The following is a 19,024-nucleotide window of genomic DNA, read 5'->3' on the forward strand; positions in this document are numbered from 1 at the left end:
TGGACTTGGCTGGAAAGACTTGGGCACTTATAGAGGAGACCCTCTTCGTGCAGATGCCTGTGTAAATGGGAGAAAGCTGAGTGGGGTAAAGTTCTACCTAGAAGTCACATTCATTCTTTTCATAATTCCTGGATATCATTTGCTTTGCTTGGCAGGAGCTGTCTGAACTCTGACACTTGATGATATTACTTCAGTCATATTTTATTCTCCTCAGACATTCTTCCATGCAAATGTGCTGGGACTGAATCTGAATCAGGAAAGAAGCATATATCGCTCTCCTGTCATCCAAAAAATACACTAAGCCTGAAGAGGAGGCAAATAAGAAACAAATGTATCATGAATTAAACAGAGTAGATATGAGTCAGAGTAAATGAGAATGAGTTGCCACTGGGACAGTATGCAGTGTCCAGGCAAATACCTTTATCAAGATCATCAGATGCAGCATTTGATCTAAACCCATGCTTTGCTGATGATTCTTTGCAAGAGGTATTGCAATTAAAACTCAGCACTTGGGTAATGTCTGATGATTCTGCTCAGCAAAACCAATAGTCTTGTACAATTTTTTTCTTTTGCTTTTGCCCCTGTTTATACTCTGGTGAGAACTTGAAAGGAGCCCATTTGTTCAATTTCCTTTGAAAACGCCTCTTGCCCCAAAGGAAGTCTGGAGAAACATGGCAAGGAATTGTGAGAGAGTGAATTCCCCCTAGTCAATGAACCAGATTTTTTTTAACCAAAAAATATAGAACCTGTACAAATAGGGAAAACTCCTGAACTCAGCTTTCTCTGCTCCTAAAAAACAGATGGGAGGGAAAAACATGCAGACCAAATACTGAGCATTATTTAAATTGCTTGGAGGTAGGAAAACAAAATAAGAAAATATAGGCAGGAAGAATAAATAAATTGAAGAAAAATTCCTCTTATCCCTTTTCCTCCAGTGATATTTGGCACTGCAAGAGTGGCAGAAGTGGAAAAGGTACGATATTTCTGTTAAATGATGACTGCAGTACAGGCCTTTCCCAATATTAACTGCTTCGTTAGGAACGCTTACCCAGCAATATAAAAAAGTTTAAAAAAGCAAAAACTGCTAACTCCAATGTAAACTGGATATCTGTTGTCTCATAGCTGTACACACTGTTCCTGGATCTCCTGCCTACTCTCTGGGTCTCCCCATACTGCTGTCAAGGGAAAAGACAGAAGGATACAGCAGCAGCACCAAGATGGACATGTTCTCAAGCCCCCTGCAAGAGTCAGCTTTTTATGACTGTCTCTGTAGTTGAAAATGGCCTTTTCACTGGCATCCAGTGCCCAATGCCAAAAGGACACACAAGTCTTGCCAGCTCATGGGAAGGCAGAAATGCCAGAGAGATAAACAAATAAATGAAACATTAGAAAGAGACCAAAGCATGAATATCTAAGAGCAGGGTTAGAGTCATATCTACATGCATCTTTCCATGCCACAGCAGAGCCATGCCTACAGAGCCACACCATCTGCACTGCAGCACAGTCCACACCCACGGAGCACAGTTTGTATCCATCAAGCCTACAATTTCATATCAAGGTGCTATTGAAGATCTGGTTACACAGTGAATCTTTCATTTCAGTACAGTCCATATTGAATACAGCCTTCTCCTCTGTATCAGCCACAATCACAGTGCTAGTGCAATCTATATTTGTAAAGCCATATCTTCATTTTAATCCAGTTTGTATTCATATATTCTTTCAAAGGGTACCATGTCCACAGAGCAACGTCCATTCTGCCAAGATGTATTCTAGCTACATAGCCACTCCCTATACCAAGCCTGTCTCATCAGCCACATCCCTAGTACCAGAAGAGTTTGTATCCACAGCCAAGACACTGTATTAAACAGATTTAGAAATTATTTACCAACCCAGATCTCTCCAAGCACGTCACATGTGTTGCCCAAAGCAATGAAAATCAAAAATACATGTCCATGGTAGAGAGGAAGAAGAGGTCTTCCTGTGCTGATCACTTTGAGATTTTTCTCTCATTTAAAAAAATAATTAAATGTCAGGAATGTAAGGTGTGTCTGCTCAGAAGTACGGGGAGCTGGAGAGAAGAATCCTTGTAATTCCATTCCTTGCCACCCCTCTCCTTGTTCAGCAGTGAAGTGAACTTCACAGAAAGCATCAGTTGTTTGTTTCTCCCTCTTCCTCATCAAAGGACTGCACTCCCGAGGAGGTGACATCTGAGACTTTGCGGCTCAATGCAGCATGTTCCATCTCCTCTCGAGGAGACAGTGATTCCAGGTCCCGGCACACTGCATCATCCTCCTCTGGAGAGGGCTTCTTGTTTAGGAGAGGAGCCTTTTCCAGCTGTGGGTTCCCTTCATCCTCAGTGTGGTCCTCCATGTACGTGCTGGACTCAGCCCCACCCCCACTTTGAGCCGTATGCATGGGCCACACGTGGACCAGCCCCGTGCTCTGGATGAAGTTCTGCTCCTGCTGCTGTTGCTGTAGCTGTTGCTGCTGGAGAAGGCTGCTCTGCATCAAAATGCTTTCCTGAAGATTTGTCTGGGATTCATCAAAATTCTGGCCTAAATACGAGCCAGTTGCTGGGGAAGCGATGAGGGACTGGTCACTGGTCTCCCAGGCATCAGATGAACCTAAGCAATACATGCCCTGAGAGACATAGGAATGAGGCCAGCTATCGTACTGTGTCTGGGCCATATGCTCTGTAAGTAAAGGATGGAAAAAACACACAGTTAGACATTCTCTAGGCCAAGCTGGCTCATTCAGATAGCTTGTGTGCCTGTGCATGGCACTGTACTGTACGAGGTAGATAATTCCTTTAGAGGGGAGGAGGGTGAAGAGTTCTAGGCAGTTCTAGGCAGTAGACAGACAAACTTGATTATACCCACAATTGACTGCAAGAGCTCGTAGCTTGCTACAGTCATGCCCAGAAAAGGTAAAGAAACTCGGCTTGGGAGCCTCCCCGTTAAGCTAAGATTCCTTGGACAGCTCCACAAATAGGTGATGCCTCTGCTAGATCCTAGTCCCAAAAATTGAGGCTACAAGAATAGAACAGAGTAGAGGGAAAGAGAGCAACGTGACCACAAGAGCAGGAAAGGGGTATTTCAAGATTAACAAGAGGCACTGGAGCTCACCTTGGCTCTCCATTAGCTCCTGATAGTTCTCAGAGTAGTTGCCTGCTGGGTTCTCCTGGTTTGAGTTTACACTCACATCTTCACCATCCATGGAGGACCAGGCCATGAGAGTTGCCTCAGAAATAGCAAATTGCTCCATCACTCCTGTGCCAAAGGAGACAGTGAGGGGAAGCAGGGATGTATGAAAGTCTCCACTTCTCACCACTCTCTTTAACGTCATCTCCTGGTCACACTGTCCTACTCTTGTCCTACCTCAGCAATACCCATCGCCCACAATTGGTCCTCACCCTCTCCACTATGCATGCCATTGGCAACACTCCAACCACAATCTCTCTCTCTTTTCACTATCTGAATGACCCACAGGCTCTCCTGAGTGTGTTTTTCAGGTTCCTGCACTTTTGTCTCAGTGATTCTGCTCTGGGACATCCCAACCAATCCAATCCACATGCCAAAAAGTTAGCGCTACCTGCAAGGAACCGGGCCTCCTTTTCACCATCACTCAGGTCGGAGTAGGCATCAGCGTCTTTGCGTGCTGTCTCATGTGTGTGCTGCTGCTGCTGGCTGTTACCTTTGCCCCAGCCTTGCCATTCAATCATGTGAGCCACACGGCCTTGGCCCATAGCCGTTGGCTTTGTGACATGGTCCTTCATGCTGCGAGATATCCCTAAGGGGCCAGACATTAGAAAACAAGGAGGGGCTATTACACAGCTCCAGGGTTGTCTGCCATGCTGTTTACCTGTCTTGAAAGTGGAGCTTCTCCCCTCGTTTCCTAACAGGGTTCAGGCCTGGTGCTGGGTGTCTCCCACCTTTCACTGTATCACCCTCCAGGAGAGTTTCTCTATCTTTCCTTGGACTGGCTCTCAGAAGTGAGGGGAAAGGGAAACCCCAAATATGAAAGACCACTTCCTTCCTTCCTTGCCTAGAATCCATTTGGACAGAGTTGGGCATGAAGGATGAAGCCTGGAAGTGAATAAACTAATTAAAAAAAACCAGGGTTAAACCCAAGACCGCTTGAGGGGAAGCAATTGAAGATGTCTGAGTTGGGGTGCATGGTAAGAAGCAAAGAGCAGTAAGACAAATCTGTTCTTTGAAAGAGCAACAACTAAGAGATTTCTGTATCTAGAACCATGATGGTGTAGACTCTAAGGCCTCTAAAAAGTCAAGAGTCAGAAAGGGGCAGCTGGGAGAGCAACAGAGAGCTATGGGAAGAGGCATATAGGCCCGTAGAGAGAAGCTGCCAAGGATAAACTCAAATTTTGAGGACCTCACCAGAGAAAGATGATTTAGCCAAAGCCCCAATCCCATAAGCATTGGAGTTCCGTTTCAGCTTGGGGAGGATTGAGGTCGTATCTTCCATGGAGAGCTGAAAAGAGAGATAATATGAGGAAAAATTAGAGGCTATGTAACCAGGACTGGATATTGCATAGTGTTGGGGTTGAGTGAGGCAAGGTCAGTGGGAGAGGCAGAAGCAGGCTGTGAGAAGCCTCTCTTTGGCTGCTGCCAGATCTCCATAGACATGCTGCACTGTTCCCACCTCTTTGTTAGATCTGCAAGACATGGCTGACAGACAATTCAGGGAGCTTACAAGGGGGAACTGACAATGTTATAGGCAAGACACAGTAATGTATCATACTATAGATATTAATTTTTATATGTTCTTTTTGGGTTTTGTTTCTTCTCATATGGTCTGAATAAAACAAATGTGACTGTATCAGTGATGCCTCCTGTTTCAAGCACCGACAGTTACCTGTAAAGATATGAGGTCTACAGTTCTGCTTACATTCCCTTTACTCTCTATGTTAATCCTTAGTTCCTGAACAACAAGGACAGGAAACTATTTGGACAAGCAGCAGTCACAAACATCATCATAAAATGCAGACCCTCAAGATGAATTCATCAGGCTTCTTCAGAGATGCCAGGCATCGCATATGAGGCTTAATTTTCACAAGGGCTAAACAAGCATTACTTCATTTCAACCTCTCTGAAAATCAAGTCCAGCACATTTCAAACACAAAGATACTCAAAAGTAGTGACCATGACACTCGAAATTTTGAATCCTGACATGAAGCAAGCATTTGGCCATAGGCACACACCTCACAAAAGGTGAGTGGAACAATAACTGGGCAGTCAAATAGTTGGAGGCAAAGGAAGGCATTGTACAGACATTGAACCGCATATAATCCCAGTCAATTGCCAAAATATGATAGGTGACTTTCTCTGGAAACTGAGTGTAAATGCAGCAGCTAAGGCATCCTGTAACTTTAGAGCCAGGAATACCTGTGTGTAACATGTGAGCTGAAGAAATCAGAAAGCAGGAGAAGAACAGTAAAAATTGAGAACACAGCTGTTGTTCCATGATGCATTTCCTTTGGTGATAAAGCTGGTTGAAGAATGTCCGTCTGTGCTCCCACTAGTCATTCCTGCCTGAGCACTGCTGTTCAGTATCCATCAATTTCAAGACAGCCTAGGGGCTGTGCTGTAAGCCACCTCATGGAAATGGTCCAGAAAAGAAAGTGAACTGTGGAAGGTCTCTACCACTACGAGGTTGGAAAGCTGTGACACGAAGGCAGGAATGAATTGGAAGGGAAGGAAGTTCATGAACCAGCTTTGATATCAAAGAAGATCTATGGAATTACACTGAGAAAGAGCTGCATTATGAAAGAGCACCGTGCATTTAGAATAGGTTGGAAAATGGTAAGGAAACTGTCTTCTACTGTCTTTAAGGAAACATGACTTTGTGTACTCTGCTTTCAGCTTGGGCAGAGGTGCAGGGAGTAAAAAAAATTACAAATTTCTCCAGACAATTGCTGCATGCAGCATTATTTTCCTGTACAATCTGTTACTCTAGCTGAGCCTAGGCAAAAGATCCCAAGCCATAAGTGCCACAATGAAAGAGATGTCACTAGGGCAAGAGTTAGTTAAAATTATAAGTCCCCTTGATATTCAGTGTCCCAAGTGCTTTCAAACCACAAACAAGAAAATGGCAGGCATTTAAAGGTTTTGAAAGTATCTGGAATTTGAAAATGCCTATACTACAAAAAATGGAGCTTCTAATCCTGCCTTCTCAAGTGTACAAAACTACCAAGCTAATTTATATGAATGCATTTTTTTAAGCCTTCTGAGCAGAAAAAATAGTTTGGTAGCACTAATATACATTATTCCCTTTTCAGGATGCTGGTTTTTTATTAGTGAAAAAGAAAAAAATAAAACCATATTTTTTTATGGCATAGGCATTAAGAGCAACAAGGAACATGTGCTATTAAAATGTTTGCTTGTTTTTCCTTCCATTTGTTAACTGAAGCTAACGGGTACTGACCATGTCTCCCAGGGGACATTAAGAATTCTTTTACTTCTGTATGCAAATGAAAATGAGGGATACATTTCCCCCAAACTCCTGGAGAAGATCAAATGATGCTGTAATCAAAGACTAGTGACTTTTTTAAACATGCTGGACAGATACCTTTTTTATCTAGCAGTGCCCAGAAATCTCAAAAATAGAACATACGAAATGACACACATTTCTTCTAAAGAGGACAAAGGCAATTTAATAGCCATCTGCAGATCTAAATACCTGCCAGACAGCAAAAGACCCAGAAGCAAACAAAAATTCATCAGCATCCTTTGAATCATAGACATTTCCCAGAAATTCAGTGATAGTAAACTTTCAGTCATGTTTCCATTCTGGTCTCTGCAGCGTCCAATGGCAGACAAGTCCTGGTCTGTCTATGACTAGAAATTTGAGCAGTGGTGTGGTACATACTCACATTAATACCATCCCAGGAGAAATCTGTCCGTGTTTGCTAAAGAAAGCAAAGAAGGGCATTGTGTTAGTGTAACAAACAAGTTGCAAACAGCCATCCACCTCTCTAGTAGTTTGCCATAACCAACAGCCATTACTTCATCTAATATATTTTAAAAACTTTGTGTCTTTCAAGCTGGTTTCACCCCTTGCTGTTGATTATAGTGTCTGTAGGTATCACAGTGTTTGAAGCTACAATAGTGAATAGGATGATATAAAGAGTAAGAGAGATAAAAACAAACACCTTTTTATAAGGGTCCCCTTTAACAGCTCTTTGCTAAATGTTGCAGTGTTGGCACCCCTGCATGGGAGTTGCATCACTTTGAGGCTAACACAAGGAGGAGCTACACTACCTATGTATTTTGAGTATAATACAGCAAGTTACAGAATTATTTTCTGCTGAAATTATTTTCTATTGTAGTCTTTCAGTTTGTCCATTTTGACCCACTTTCCCCTTGCAAACTAGATCCATTTCCCTTATCAGGCATTACAGTACCAATTCATAGAGCATTTCTTTCTGCTGGGAGGACTCATATCTCAGCATCTTGGTTGAGGGATGTGGACACTCAGGAAAATGTAAATGAATCAATTACATCTATGGTATCCATTCACATAAATCAAAATGTTCACTGAGGTATAGTTTATGTTCATTGACTTTTAGATCTGCATTTGATTTAAATGAATTTTCCATACAAGGTTGGGCCCCACAATTTCTGCCAGGCTTCCATGAAACTCCCAAGTTTCTTGAAGTTGCATTCCAAGCCAGCAAGGTATAATAAAGAAATAAAAATACCTACACACTAGCATTTCTTAAGGCTTTGCAAATTGTATGTTATTTGTTAATATTATTTGTGAATATCATTTGTGATTCCTCAAATATTATCTGTTTAAAATAGCTTTGATCTTTTTATTAATCATGACTGCATACTCTGGACCTCAGAGTTGAAAATTCAGGTATCTAAGATTGCAGAACCTGCAATAATCCAGAACAGCAAATGAACCAGCCCTTAAGATACTGCATGGTAAATCAATTGACAGTGAGTTACTACTGAATGCATCCCTAAAAATCAAAATGGAGATAAACATGTTTCTTCAAAATATTTATGGCTGTGCTGCAGAAGCTGGGACAGGCATAGTGCTGGACATTTCAATTAATCCATTATTCAAGGAATGCAGACCTATAGGCTTGTCAGAACTGCCACAGTGTTTTCCATGTTCTGTTCCACTCCAGTCATGAGTGGCACTTTCATTTGCAAATTCTTACTCACTATGGATATTGTGAAGGGAGTGACTCAATTCTATACAATGCAAGCCAAACTGCACAGCTATGAAAGTCTGATCCTTGGGTGCACACTGGCATTCTGGTCCTCTCCCAGATGATGCCTCAGTGATGCACAACACCCATTTCTGAAATCAGAAAGAAGTGCAGCTTTCTGATCCCCCTGGGTAAATGGGTGTGGCACAGGCACTCACCTCAGTGGAAGGTCGATGGAAGCTGCTGCCATGCAGTGAGCTGGTGCTGTCCATATTGATTTGGTCCACATCTTTCAGTCCCTTCCAGTCTACTGCAATCACCTCATTTCCTGTAGGAACACATCTAGTCAGGCTTCTGAATGCCACTACAATTTGTTCTAGCAGTCTTAAGCCAACTCAGCTCAGCATACAGGAGAATAACTGAGTTTAAGGCCACAATAGCCTTAAATCATTCCAGCTTTAATCAGACCACCTATATATCATCATCCATTATCTTTCAGACAGTTATCTCCACATAAAGAACAATCATTTGTGTTTTGTCTCAAGCATAATGTATGCTTGGCTAAAGCATAGCCCCCTCCCCCCCCCAAAAAAATCTAGTCATTATATGTGACTGAGAAAGAACTAATTCTTTTGATATTTTGTTCCAATATTAAACCATCATCACTTAAAAAGGGTGTTGTCAGAAAGACTGAAGACCTTTTTAATACCTGCCATTACAATTCAGGAAAGTTATGCATACGCTTACTTTTCTTCTTGACAAACTAAACAGACTGAGATCTCTAGGTTTCTTACTGTAGAACATGTTTCCAGTCCCCTTAATAAATCTGTGTCTCTTTTTTAAAAGACATCTTGTTGCTCCTCTTCACATTAACCCATTGTGCCATAACCTAACAGTATATTCTCACATTCAGCTGTTTGTTCACTTAGATCCCTACGCACTTTGCACAGCCTTCTGGGATTGTCACCCATTAAAAAGCAGAGTATTAATAACATAAAATAGAAATTGCAAAACTGAATTGATAAAGATAAAAAAGATTATTAAGTAAGACTAAATAGTAATAAAAGTGAAACTAAATGTAAAGTAGCACACTTTCAGTAGTCAGCCAAGTAAACAGGACTGCTCTGTGTGACTGCTCTGCCCAGTTAGCAATTTACTGTGCTTTCAGCCTTTGTGCCAGGCTCAAACTCTTTTAAAAGTTATTTGCTCCCATGTCAGGGAGGAAAGGTTGTACTGTCTTTAAACATGAGCCTTTTGGAACCTGGCAAGAAACATAGCTCCCAAAGTGACCCTCTGTTCCTGGGATCAATTTAGCAATATCTAGTCTATTTGGAATACATGCCATTGAATGTAAGTGGTTCTATTTTCATTAGCTTTTAAGCTTTATATTTACTCTTAATAGCAATTTTCTTCTCCACAGACATATCCAAACCCCCTTGCTTGTTCTAGCAGCTCTGGCGCATTTACACTGACTCGTCACTGCACTTCCCAGGTAAAAATCTTCTGAGAGGCAAGAGATAGTGTGCTCTACCCTACATAGGCCTGCAGGAGGCATGTAGACGCTTATGGATGGGAATCCTGAGCAACGCACCAGCTAGAATTCAAAATGCAAAAAAATAATTTGGTCCCTTAAAAAGGCTAAACATGGCAAGATGAAAAACAGCAGAAAGCAAGTGCTATTCGAGTTGGTATCCACCACACCTTCATAACTCATCATTTTCCACTGTGCAAGAAGATCTCTTTCTGAAAGAATCAAGGCATATTTTCCCCTTCACACTTGATCTTTCTGTTCATCAGGATAATTAGAACCAAGTGCTTTAATATCATCCCCCGTATGCCTCTGACTAGGCTGAGTAAAGTTGCTGTTCCCTGAGTTGCAGTTTCCTGCCACTCTGGGAACTTAAAAGAAAAGGGAGATTCCTGTACCGTATGCTACAAAGGTGAGTATAGAGGTCAGACACAGCCAGACTTCAGGAGGAGGCAGGACATGGCTATGATGAACATGACAAAAAAACACCTTTCAAGGTTGTGATCCTCTTGACTGATTTTCTTGACCAGCACATGCATGCATTTGGCCTTACTGAGCTCACTTACTTTTCTCTAACTGTGATTGCAACTAACCATGATCAAATCAGTTACAAGTGTAGAGCTGAATTTGTGTGCAGGTATCCCCCTTTGCAGAGCATAATGTTCAGTTGTGTGACAAAGGCTTGTCTGCACACCTACAAAGGAGTACAGGGAGACAACAGGAAGAGCGGAAGTCCAAACAGCACCCTGCTGGGCTGTTCCCAGGACATTCCCAGGAGCCATCAGCCCACCAAAGGTCCATCTCCACATGCCCAGAGGAGCACATGAGCACAATGACAGGTGGGAACCCAACTTATGGACTCATGGGAAGGAACACCCTGTCTGGGTCCCACCCAAGACTGTTCCAAGAAAGTCTCAGCCTCAGAATCCAGGGGAAAGCCCATCAAGATCAGCCAGGGGGAGAGGGTTTCAGAAGCAGTTTCATGACTGAGGGGAGTGGTTACTGCCTAGGGGTATGGGACACATTATGGAATGCAGGAGAAGACTATTTGGGGATTGCACTAGATTTATGTGATGTTAAGGGGAAGAACCAATGGCAGGGAAAGCAGGTGACCTCGGTGGTGTGAGGAGAAACAAATCTGAGAAAATAGATCAAGGGATAAAAGGGGCTGGTAGCATGTAAACAGGTTGCTGATCAGTACAGTTGTCTAGTCATGTCCTGCACTTATTTTGTGCATTCTCTCTTGTTTTCTTGTTAAATTCAATTTCTAACTAACTTTTCTGGCATGAAGGGTGCTCTGTTTTGGGTGCATGTGTTTTGTGATTGAGGTCTAACTGCCAGGAACTGGAGAGACAGGAGTGAGTGAAATCAATTGGAGCAAGTGAGGATGTGTGAATGAGTGCGTGATCACTAGCTAAAATGAAGGTGAAGTGATCTGGGTGCCAGATGTGTGTCCTGTGTGCCCCTGAGGGTGAGACCACAGAGTGAGTAGGCTACCAGAGGGATCAGGGGAGTCCCAAACACCTGTCACAGAGCTCCGTGTGTGAGTGTATCTGTGAGTGAGGGTTCTGTACCAGCAACCACAGCATGGCTGTGGCCTTGGGGGCTGCTACGTCCAGGTGCTGGCACTGGGGAGACTGGATTCAGGGGCAGCTCATTGGCAGAGAGGGTAGCCTTGCCACAGTAGGGATCCATGCTGTACATAGTGGATCTCACAAAATCACAGAATCACAGAATGGTTAGGGTTGGAAGGGACCTCTGGAGATCATCTAGTCCAACAAACCTGCTAAAGCAGGTACACCTAAAGCAGATACACCTAAAGCAGATCGCACAGGAATGAGTCCAGGCGAGTTCTGAATGTCTCCAGAGAAGGAGACTCTACAACCTCTCTGTGCAGCCTGTTCCAGCGCTCTGTCACTCTCAAGGTAAAGAAGTTTTTCTGGCCTGTCTTTCCTAAAAAGTACATACCCTTCCATGACAACATTCCAGTCATGTGAGCTGTCCCACCACATCTCCATAACAGCAGTGAGATCATGGCCCTGTGAACCCACACAGATCTCTAATTCTTCCTGCTTATTCCCCATGCTATGTGCGTTGGTATATAGGCACTTCAGGGAAGTACTCAAGCATGTGGGTTTCTCATGAGGGGTGCAGAAAGATCTATCACAGCCATGTGTACCCTTGAGATGGTTTGCCTTCTGGTTCTCATCCTGGGAGGCAGCTAAGGAATATTTGTTGCTGCTCTGATTGCTCTGGCGTGTTCCCCAGTTGGATGTTATTGTCATCACCACTTTGGACCCCACGCCCCAAGCTTATCACTTTAGAGCCTGCTTTACTTTGCCCCTCTATGCTTGCTGTCTCGTCCCACAGCATATCACAGGTGAGCTCAATTACATCCCCCTCCCCCATCATATCTAGTTTAAAGCCCTGTCAACAAGCCCTGCTACCTTGTGTGCAAAGACCCTCATCCCCTTATGTGTAAGGTGAACTCCATCCAATGCCAGCAAACCCAGTGTGTGTAGGCTATCCCACTATCAAAAAAGCCAAAAATGTGGCAATGACACCAAGCATGGAGCCAGGTGTTAATAGAGTGCACCCGTGTGTTTCTTCTAATGTCACTGCCCATGACTGGAAGAAGAGAGGAGAAAATAACTCGTGCAACTGATTCCCTCACCAACCATCCCAAGGCCCTGAAGTCTCTTTTAATTGCCCTTGGGTTATTACTCGCAACCTCATTGCCACCCACATGGAAAACCAGTAATGGATAGTAGTCTGAGGGCCATACCAGGCTGGGAAGTTTCCTGGCAATGTCCTTAACCCGGGCTCCAGGAAGGCAGCAAACCTCCCTAAGAGGAGAGTCCTTCCAGCATATTGGACCCTCTGCACTGCCCAGAAGGGAGTCACCTAAAACTATAATCCTCCTTTTCTTTCTTGTGGAGGTGGTAGGGGGTAGGCCTTTCAGATCATCTGAGCACCTGTGGTGTAGATGGTCCTTTGTTTTCACTGGCCATTGGCTGGCCTTCCACTTCCAGAGCCTCATACCTGTTCTACAGAGTCACTTGGGAGGGTGGAGTGGGCAAGGGGTTGTTCTCCAAGGGCAAGGGGATGATCTCCATTGCACTCAACTAGAGATGGGAGCAGTATGAGGCTGTTGGTGTTGTTTGTATGAATGCTGAGTATGTCTGTCTGTGCTGTTCTGTGTGGCTGGCACATTTGTGCATATATGTATGTATGTATAAGTGTTGTGCGTGCATGTTTATGTGTATGCATACTGGGAATACTGGCTGTGGGCAGGGAGCTACAGCAGCCTTGCCTCTCTTGGGCTGCCAAATTCACCCCTGCTAGCACACAAGTGTACATGAAGGTGTGTACCACAGCTTCCCAGCAGATCTGGAGACATCTCCCCTCCCAGGCCTCAGCAGGCTCCCAGGGCTGGGCTTGCCAAAGCTTTCTCTCAATATTAGCATGGCAGGCCTGGATGGGATGGGCCCCTCACTCCCTCTGGCTGGGGAGTACAGCTGCATGCAACTAGCCCACCCCGAGCAAACACTTATCAATGCATAAAGCCTAGGCATGTCATTGCTATCTTCTGCTTAACCTTTGATCAACATTTGGACTCTCTATTTGACAGGAGTTTCTTTTCTTTCTATTTTGCTTTGTAAAGCAGTGGCTGATTACACTACCACCTATCAGACTGGCAAACTTGAGTTCAGCAAAGCGAGAGGGGGGCTTTGGGGTCGGCTTTTATTAAGCAAGAGGAGCAAGACCTTAGTGGATCAGCTCATGGGTTGCCCATTCCTACTGTGGCTGGAGACCTCTTAGATTTGGCGTTCAAGCAAATTTCCCAGGGTTAGAAATATCTGTGGTAAAGTGAAGTGCCAGAAACAGCCATGAAAGCCCAATTATCAGTCCCAGGTGCATCAGCTATAAGGTTTAGTTGTGGATTAGAATCAAATACATTTGTATTCAGCCTCCCTTGAACAAGGAAGGGGTAAAGGGAAGAAGAAGGGGCCACTGCCAGGAAGTGAAAATCTAGAGAAGGCAGGTATGGGAAGGAGTGGATAGGTTGACTGTGATTAGAGTGAGCTGAGGGACACACAGAGGTCAGCGGGGGGGTGAAACTGGAGTTAGGAGCAGAACAGGAGCCTGCCCCTGAATGCTGAGATCCAGTTGCCTCTTCCCGTAGAGGCAACCCCTGCTCCTTCCCTCCATCTGCAGCCCTTCGCATGAGAAGGGGAGGGCTGGGGCATTACTAGCACAGAGCTGATCAAGACAGGGATGCTGGAGAGGCAGGAGAAATGCCACCTCCCCAGAGCAGAAGGCAGCTGTACAGAAGATTTCAGTGCAGGTAGCTGTGTCATGACTGTTTTTTCTCTGTTTACCCTAGATCTTTTTCGTGTACTCTCAGCTACATAGTGCTGTGGCCCTTCTGTAAGCCTAGATAGACATCTTGACACACAGTGCAAAACAGGCTGCAGCTCTGTGAATGCGCTGCACAGACCCTTCCAGCCAAAGAGAGAGACCAGCCTTAGGGAGTCTGGTGCTCAGCACATGGGATCTGACAGCCCGTCAGCCTTTGCTCTCAATTCTGTTAGCCCACTAATGGTTTCCATGAAGTGTTAGACTGTGGAAAATATTAATATTATTCTGGCAGACGATGGCATCAAATGGTTGAAGAACATTAATATCAAACATCAAAGTCCACACCTATTCATAATAATAGAACTAAAGGCCTATAGAATTTATTTATTACTGGTTTTCTCCAGTTGCAATATCTCACCTACCTAAACAAGCGAAGAGAATGAGTAATATGTGATCTCGCATGCACTACAGTCATAAAGACAGAATAATTATTGAAAATTCTTGGTCTAAACAGTTTCACAAGTACTGAAAAAGAAAGAAATACATCAGGAGAAAATAACTCCTTAATATCTGCTAAACTCTTTTAAATGCAGTAATATCTGCTGAAGAGTTACAGCATCACACACTGTGGTTGAAAACGAAATCTCTGGCATTGGGCCTGGGGCAGTGTTACTTCCTCTTATTGGAAGTTGGATAAAGGTTAGTGGGTTTGTTTCACTTCTGCTAGAAATAGCAAGAGCAACATTAATCCACAGCACAAACATGAAAGATGAAGTTCTGCTCTGAGACATGAAAGGAAAAACACATAGAAAATCAGAAAAAAGTATGGACAGTGAAGCAGGAAAATAGAAACTGAAAGCAGAACATGATATTTTGATATTGTTTTCATCCAACTTCTCCTCGGTCTCTTTCTCCTTTCAATTTGTATGTTTTTTTCTTTTGTAATGGTACTTCTCTTCTCCAATATAATTTCTTTTCTTTTACCATCTTCCATTGCAGCTTCTGCTAATCATCATGACTATTCCATTTGTAGTTTTATCATCAGTTACCTCTTACAGAACAGTATTTGCTTCTCTCCATATAGAGCTGATAAGCATTTTACAAAATGAGTGGGTCATGAAGCTAATTTTTAAAGTGGGATTTTTACAAATATGTGCTACTGTATTTCTCATCGAAATGTTCTGAAATGAGATTATGAAAGTTGAAAGGTTTCTTATTTCCTCATCATTTTTTCTGTATTGGGTGTATAGAAAGGATACAGAAGGCTTTCATTTTCATTGAACTTTTTAGAGATTTACTTATTTTTAAAAAACATTTTATTATATGTTTTGGGTTTTTTTAACATCATAAACTCCATCCTTGCTCTGGAGGACTCAGAATTAAGAACCCATAGGAATCTAACTACACAAAGCAGTGAGAAAAAAACAAAGCAGTTTAAATACATAAGTACATTAAGCCACACTGTTCGCAGATCATGTTTGCTTAACTGAAATTTGATAAAAAAGCTCTGACAAACACTCATCAGATAAAGGATGTCTCCATCACAACTGCAGCAATGTTCTCTAAGCCTTTTGGGGAAAAATACCATCCTTCTCTCTGTTAAAGTACTGTTAAGGTAAAAATCAAGATTTATTTTTAAGCCAGGCCTTTCTAAATAATAAAGATTAAAAATATTTAAAGAGGAAAAAAGATGGGGGAAAGAGAATACCCTTTTCTCCACTTTTTTTTTTTTTTGAGCATCATAACTTTGAACTCTCAGAAATTAGAAAATGTGTGTACTAAGCATTCCCAAGCAATATGAAATGATGAGTTTTGATTAATGCACTGGAAAAATCCAGGGAACCATCTGGATGACTGTATCCCACCTTGCTGATCCAAAAATAACTACTTTTTCCTATTCCAGTAGTCCATTTTGCCACAAACTTTAATTTATCATGGAGATACAGAATTTCTTAGTTGGACATATTGTCAGTTTCTTTCCATTTCCGTGACCATAGGAAATTCAACTTGTTTTGAATTACTTATTACTTAATCTAAACAAGTCCATTCTCCTTGGGTTCCTCTTGACATTTTCTCAATTCCTATTACCACTGTGTATTCATTGATACTATATTTGGTAGCTGTGCCTGTATTTTGTTCATTTAACAAGGTACATTCTTGAATCAGGCATCTACATCTATGCAGAAGCCTTTAATAATCTATTTTGTTGTAAATTCTGTGCTGGAAAATAAACATCTCTAATTTGTCTTCTCTATTTTGTTCCACACTAAGTAGACTAATACAGTTTTAGAATCTTAAATTCTGCTTTTTTCCTTCCTGATGTGATGCTGGTGAAGATGTACACCATATACCAAACATGTATTTGTGTCAATTGCTTTCTGATGTGCAATGCCAATTAACATAAGAAGAAACATGAATTAAACAGTGAATTTCCAACACTGCTATTATCCACTGTTAGCAAACTTTTTTCTGTTTCTCAAGTTTTACTTTCCAGCAGAGAATAGAAATATTACCATTCAATATTGGTAGCCAATGTTAATGTCGGTAAAGACCAATATTTAGAGTAAATGGTTCAATTACTCTTTTCCATTCCCTTCTTTTCCCTGAATAACTAAGAAAACAATAAATGTAATTGCAGTAATTATGATCAGTCTTTAAATTGTTCTTTCACTGACATCAATTTTCATGAGCTCCCTTGGGAGTGTAGTATCTTTGTCAAATATGTCATCATGTGTGGTTGAAATAAGAGCAGCTCAAGCTACTGGAAAGGACTGACAGGTGGACGGATAGCATAATCACAGAAACCTTTTCCTTCCCTGCATGTTTTACAGAGATCCATTCAAAGCTAGCCAAAAGGTCAATGTGAAGGAAATGAATAAACCTTGTTGGGTGAACTGTCCCTGCAGTGAACCTCATATGGAAGCATTCAAATTCTCCCAGGTACAGCTGAGAAACCAATCAACCTGAGTTATTCACACAACTGTGTAAGTATTCTCACTTGTACTGCATGAGAAAACATAGAAATTAGTTAGCTGCTGTTGGCACCTACCAACAGAATCACGTGTGGAAGATGAACAGAAAAAATCTGTTTTCGCGGATGAGACAGAGCTGAACAGTTTGATGCTCATCAAGGCAGAGAAATGTCTTGGTCTCCACAAAGCAGATGCCTTTGAAATTTTTTGATCAAAAATGAAAATATCTACAGCTTTGAGATGTCTGCAAGATTAGAAATCAGGTGGGCAGTTCTCAGGATCTTTGCTTTGGATTTGAGTAATCCAAATTCTTTTCCAGACCATTCTGCCTCTCTCTGCAAGTAGGTCCCTTTTTAGAGCTGTTTATGAAATAGAATTAATGGACAAACCTCCAACGCCAACATTTTTCTTCTTGATGGGAAACACTTTCAAACCAATGCTAAAGGCTACCATTTATCATGTCCTTGCAACTAAAAGGAGATGAACAGAGATCATGCTAGGCACAGCAGTTCTGTTCTGAGAAACAGTCATGTAATTTAAGCTAAAGAGGTACTGCAAAATGAAACACATTCAATTAACACAATTTTTTAAAAATCTCATAGCCCTATCTCATTTGCGGGATGAGTATCAGCCAGTATGAACAGCAGCAATGGGTTTATCCTCATTCTCCACTGGTTCTCTGAAGTGCAGAGAATGTGTCCCCAGGGGCCTCATTCAGCACAGCAAGTACAAAAATGTCAATATTAACTAAGGTAGCAAGCCCTTTTTTGCTGGCCTATAGCCAACATTACAGAAGTAATATGCAACAGGCAATTTAATATGTTGCTCTCCATATGTGTTTAAATTTTAGTCTCTGTGGCCAGCATGTCGCACGGGCACTGTCCTAGAGCATAAGAATACCATTAGTTGTGAGATCTATGTCCCATAGTTTCATCTTTACCAGTGGGAAAGAAGAACCATCCCAAATACTCCTCAGGAGTCATCAAGCAGATCACAATGCACCTTACTCACCCCAGGGGCGCCGTTGGTCCATCTCTGTGGGGTGGGCAGCATCACTGCCAACATGATGTCAACAGGCCAAGGCAAGAGTCCACCGCTGCACCTTTGGGCCCACTACCATTCCCCAGCCAGCAGCGCAAGTCAGAGGGAGAAGCAGAACAAGAGCCTGCTCAAAACACCAACACATAGGGGCAGCAGCAGTTTGTCAGTTCCAGGCTCCACTCTTCTTACGTGTGATCCAGCTGTGGGGTGTCACTCTGGCAGCCCCAGAGTATAAAACCAGGTGGCTACATCCTTCCCCACCACAGCCATCATATGCTCAGCCACAGTCCCCAGCAGCAATCATCAGAGTCAGTCAGGACACACCAAGACTGCTGCCTCCTTCTCACCACTCTCCCCAAAAATCAAAGTGTCAGAGTTTCCAGTGGCAGTGATGCTCTAGGCCATGACAGTGGCCTCCAAGTCATAGTAGGTTTTCTTCCTGGCAACACAAGCCACTCTATGGGAGGCAATGAGTAAAGGGCTCTTAATTCTCCTCAAGCCTCTCCAGGTGCTGGATATAGACGTGACACCAACTTCTGTCTCACCCATCTTCCCAACGCTGCTCTCCTCATTATCATCCCCTTATTTGCCCTGATGAAGCTGGTATTTTCCACAAGACCTCTCCTGCAGGGCTGCAAATGAGAACTCCCTCTGCCAATGAGTCCGCATCCAGAGAGGGGCAGAGCATGGCATGGAGAGCTGCAGCATCCTTTATCATTCAACATCAGGAATCTTCTTGTACATCCACAGCTCCTTAAGGCATATTCAGGGCTTCCTTTGCTGAGCCTGGACACTTCTGAACTGACTGCTTTCTGGCCCAGGAAAGAGTCAGTACCCTTCCAAACAGTGAAGGATGGAAGTGGTCACAACGATACCCTCCGCACCCAGGGGAACCTCACACAGAGAGGTAGAGGGCTGCTTACAGTGAAAAATTGTTACCTC

General features: G+C 42.9%; 1 protein-coding gene across 3 annotated transcripts in view; it reads right to left on the reverse strand.

Annotated features, from left to right (window-relative positions):
* Positions 1 to 292: 292 nt before the first annotated feature.
* The window catches only part of FAM131B (family with sequence similarity 131 member B), a 49,786-nt gene continuing 31,054 nt past the window's right edge, over positions 293 to 19,024 (reverse strand). The window contains exons 2-7 of one of the 3 annotated variants that reach the window (XM_065650186.1): positions 8,398 to 8,507; positions 6,890 to 6,925; positions 4,395 to 4,488; positions 3,592 to 3,789; positions 3,126 to 3,269; positions 293 to 2,693 (exon numbers count right to left, since the gene is read on the reverse strand). In XM_065650186.1, coding sequence (XP_065506258.1) covers positions 2,149 to 2,693; positions 3,126 to 3,269; positions 3,592 to 3,789; positions 4,395 to 4,488; positions 6,890 to 6,925; positions 8,398 to 8,451 — 1,071 coding nt within the window. In that variant the 5' untranslated portion in view covers positions 8,452 to 8,507 and the 3' untranslated portion in view covers positions 293 to 2,148. Of the gene's footprint in view, positions 2,694 to 3,125; positions 3,270 to 3,591; positions 3,790 to 4,394; positions 4,489 to 6,889; positions 6,926 to 8,397; positions 8,565 to 19,024 lie in introns of those variants that run through there. The other 2 variants (XM_065651801.1, XM_065651025.1) reach the window with 2 other exon arrangements.

The sequence above is a fragment of the Caloenas nicobarica genome, chromosome 1 (assembly GCF_036013445.1).
Source record: "Caloenas nicobarica isolate bCalNic1 chromosome 1, bCalNic1.hap1, whole genome shotgun sequence".
NCBI classification, from domain to species: Eukaryota; Metazoa; Chordata; class Aves; order Columbiformes; family Columbidae; genus Caloenas; species Caloenas nicobarica.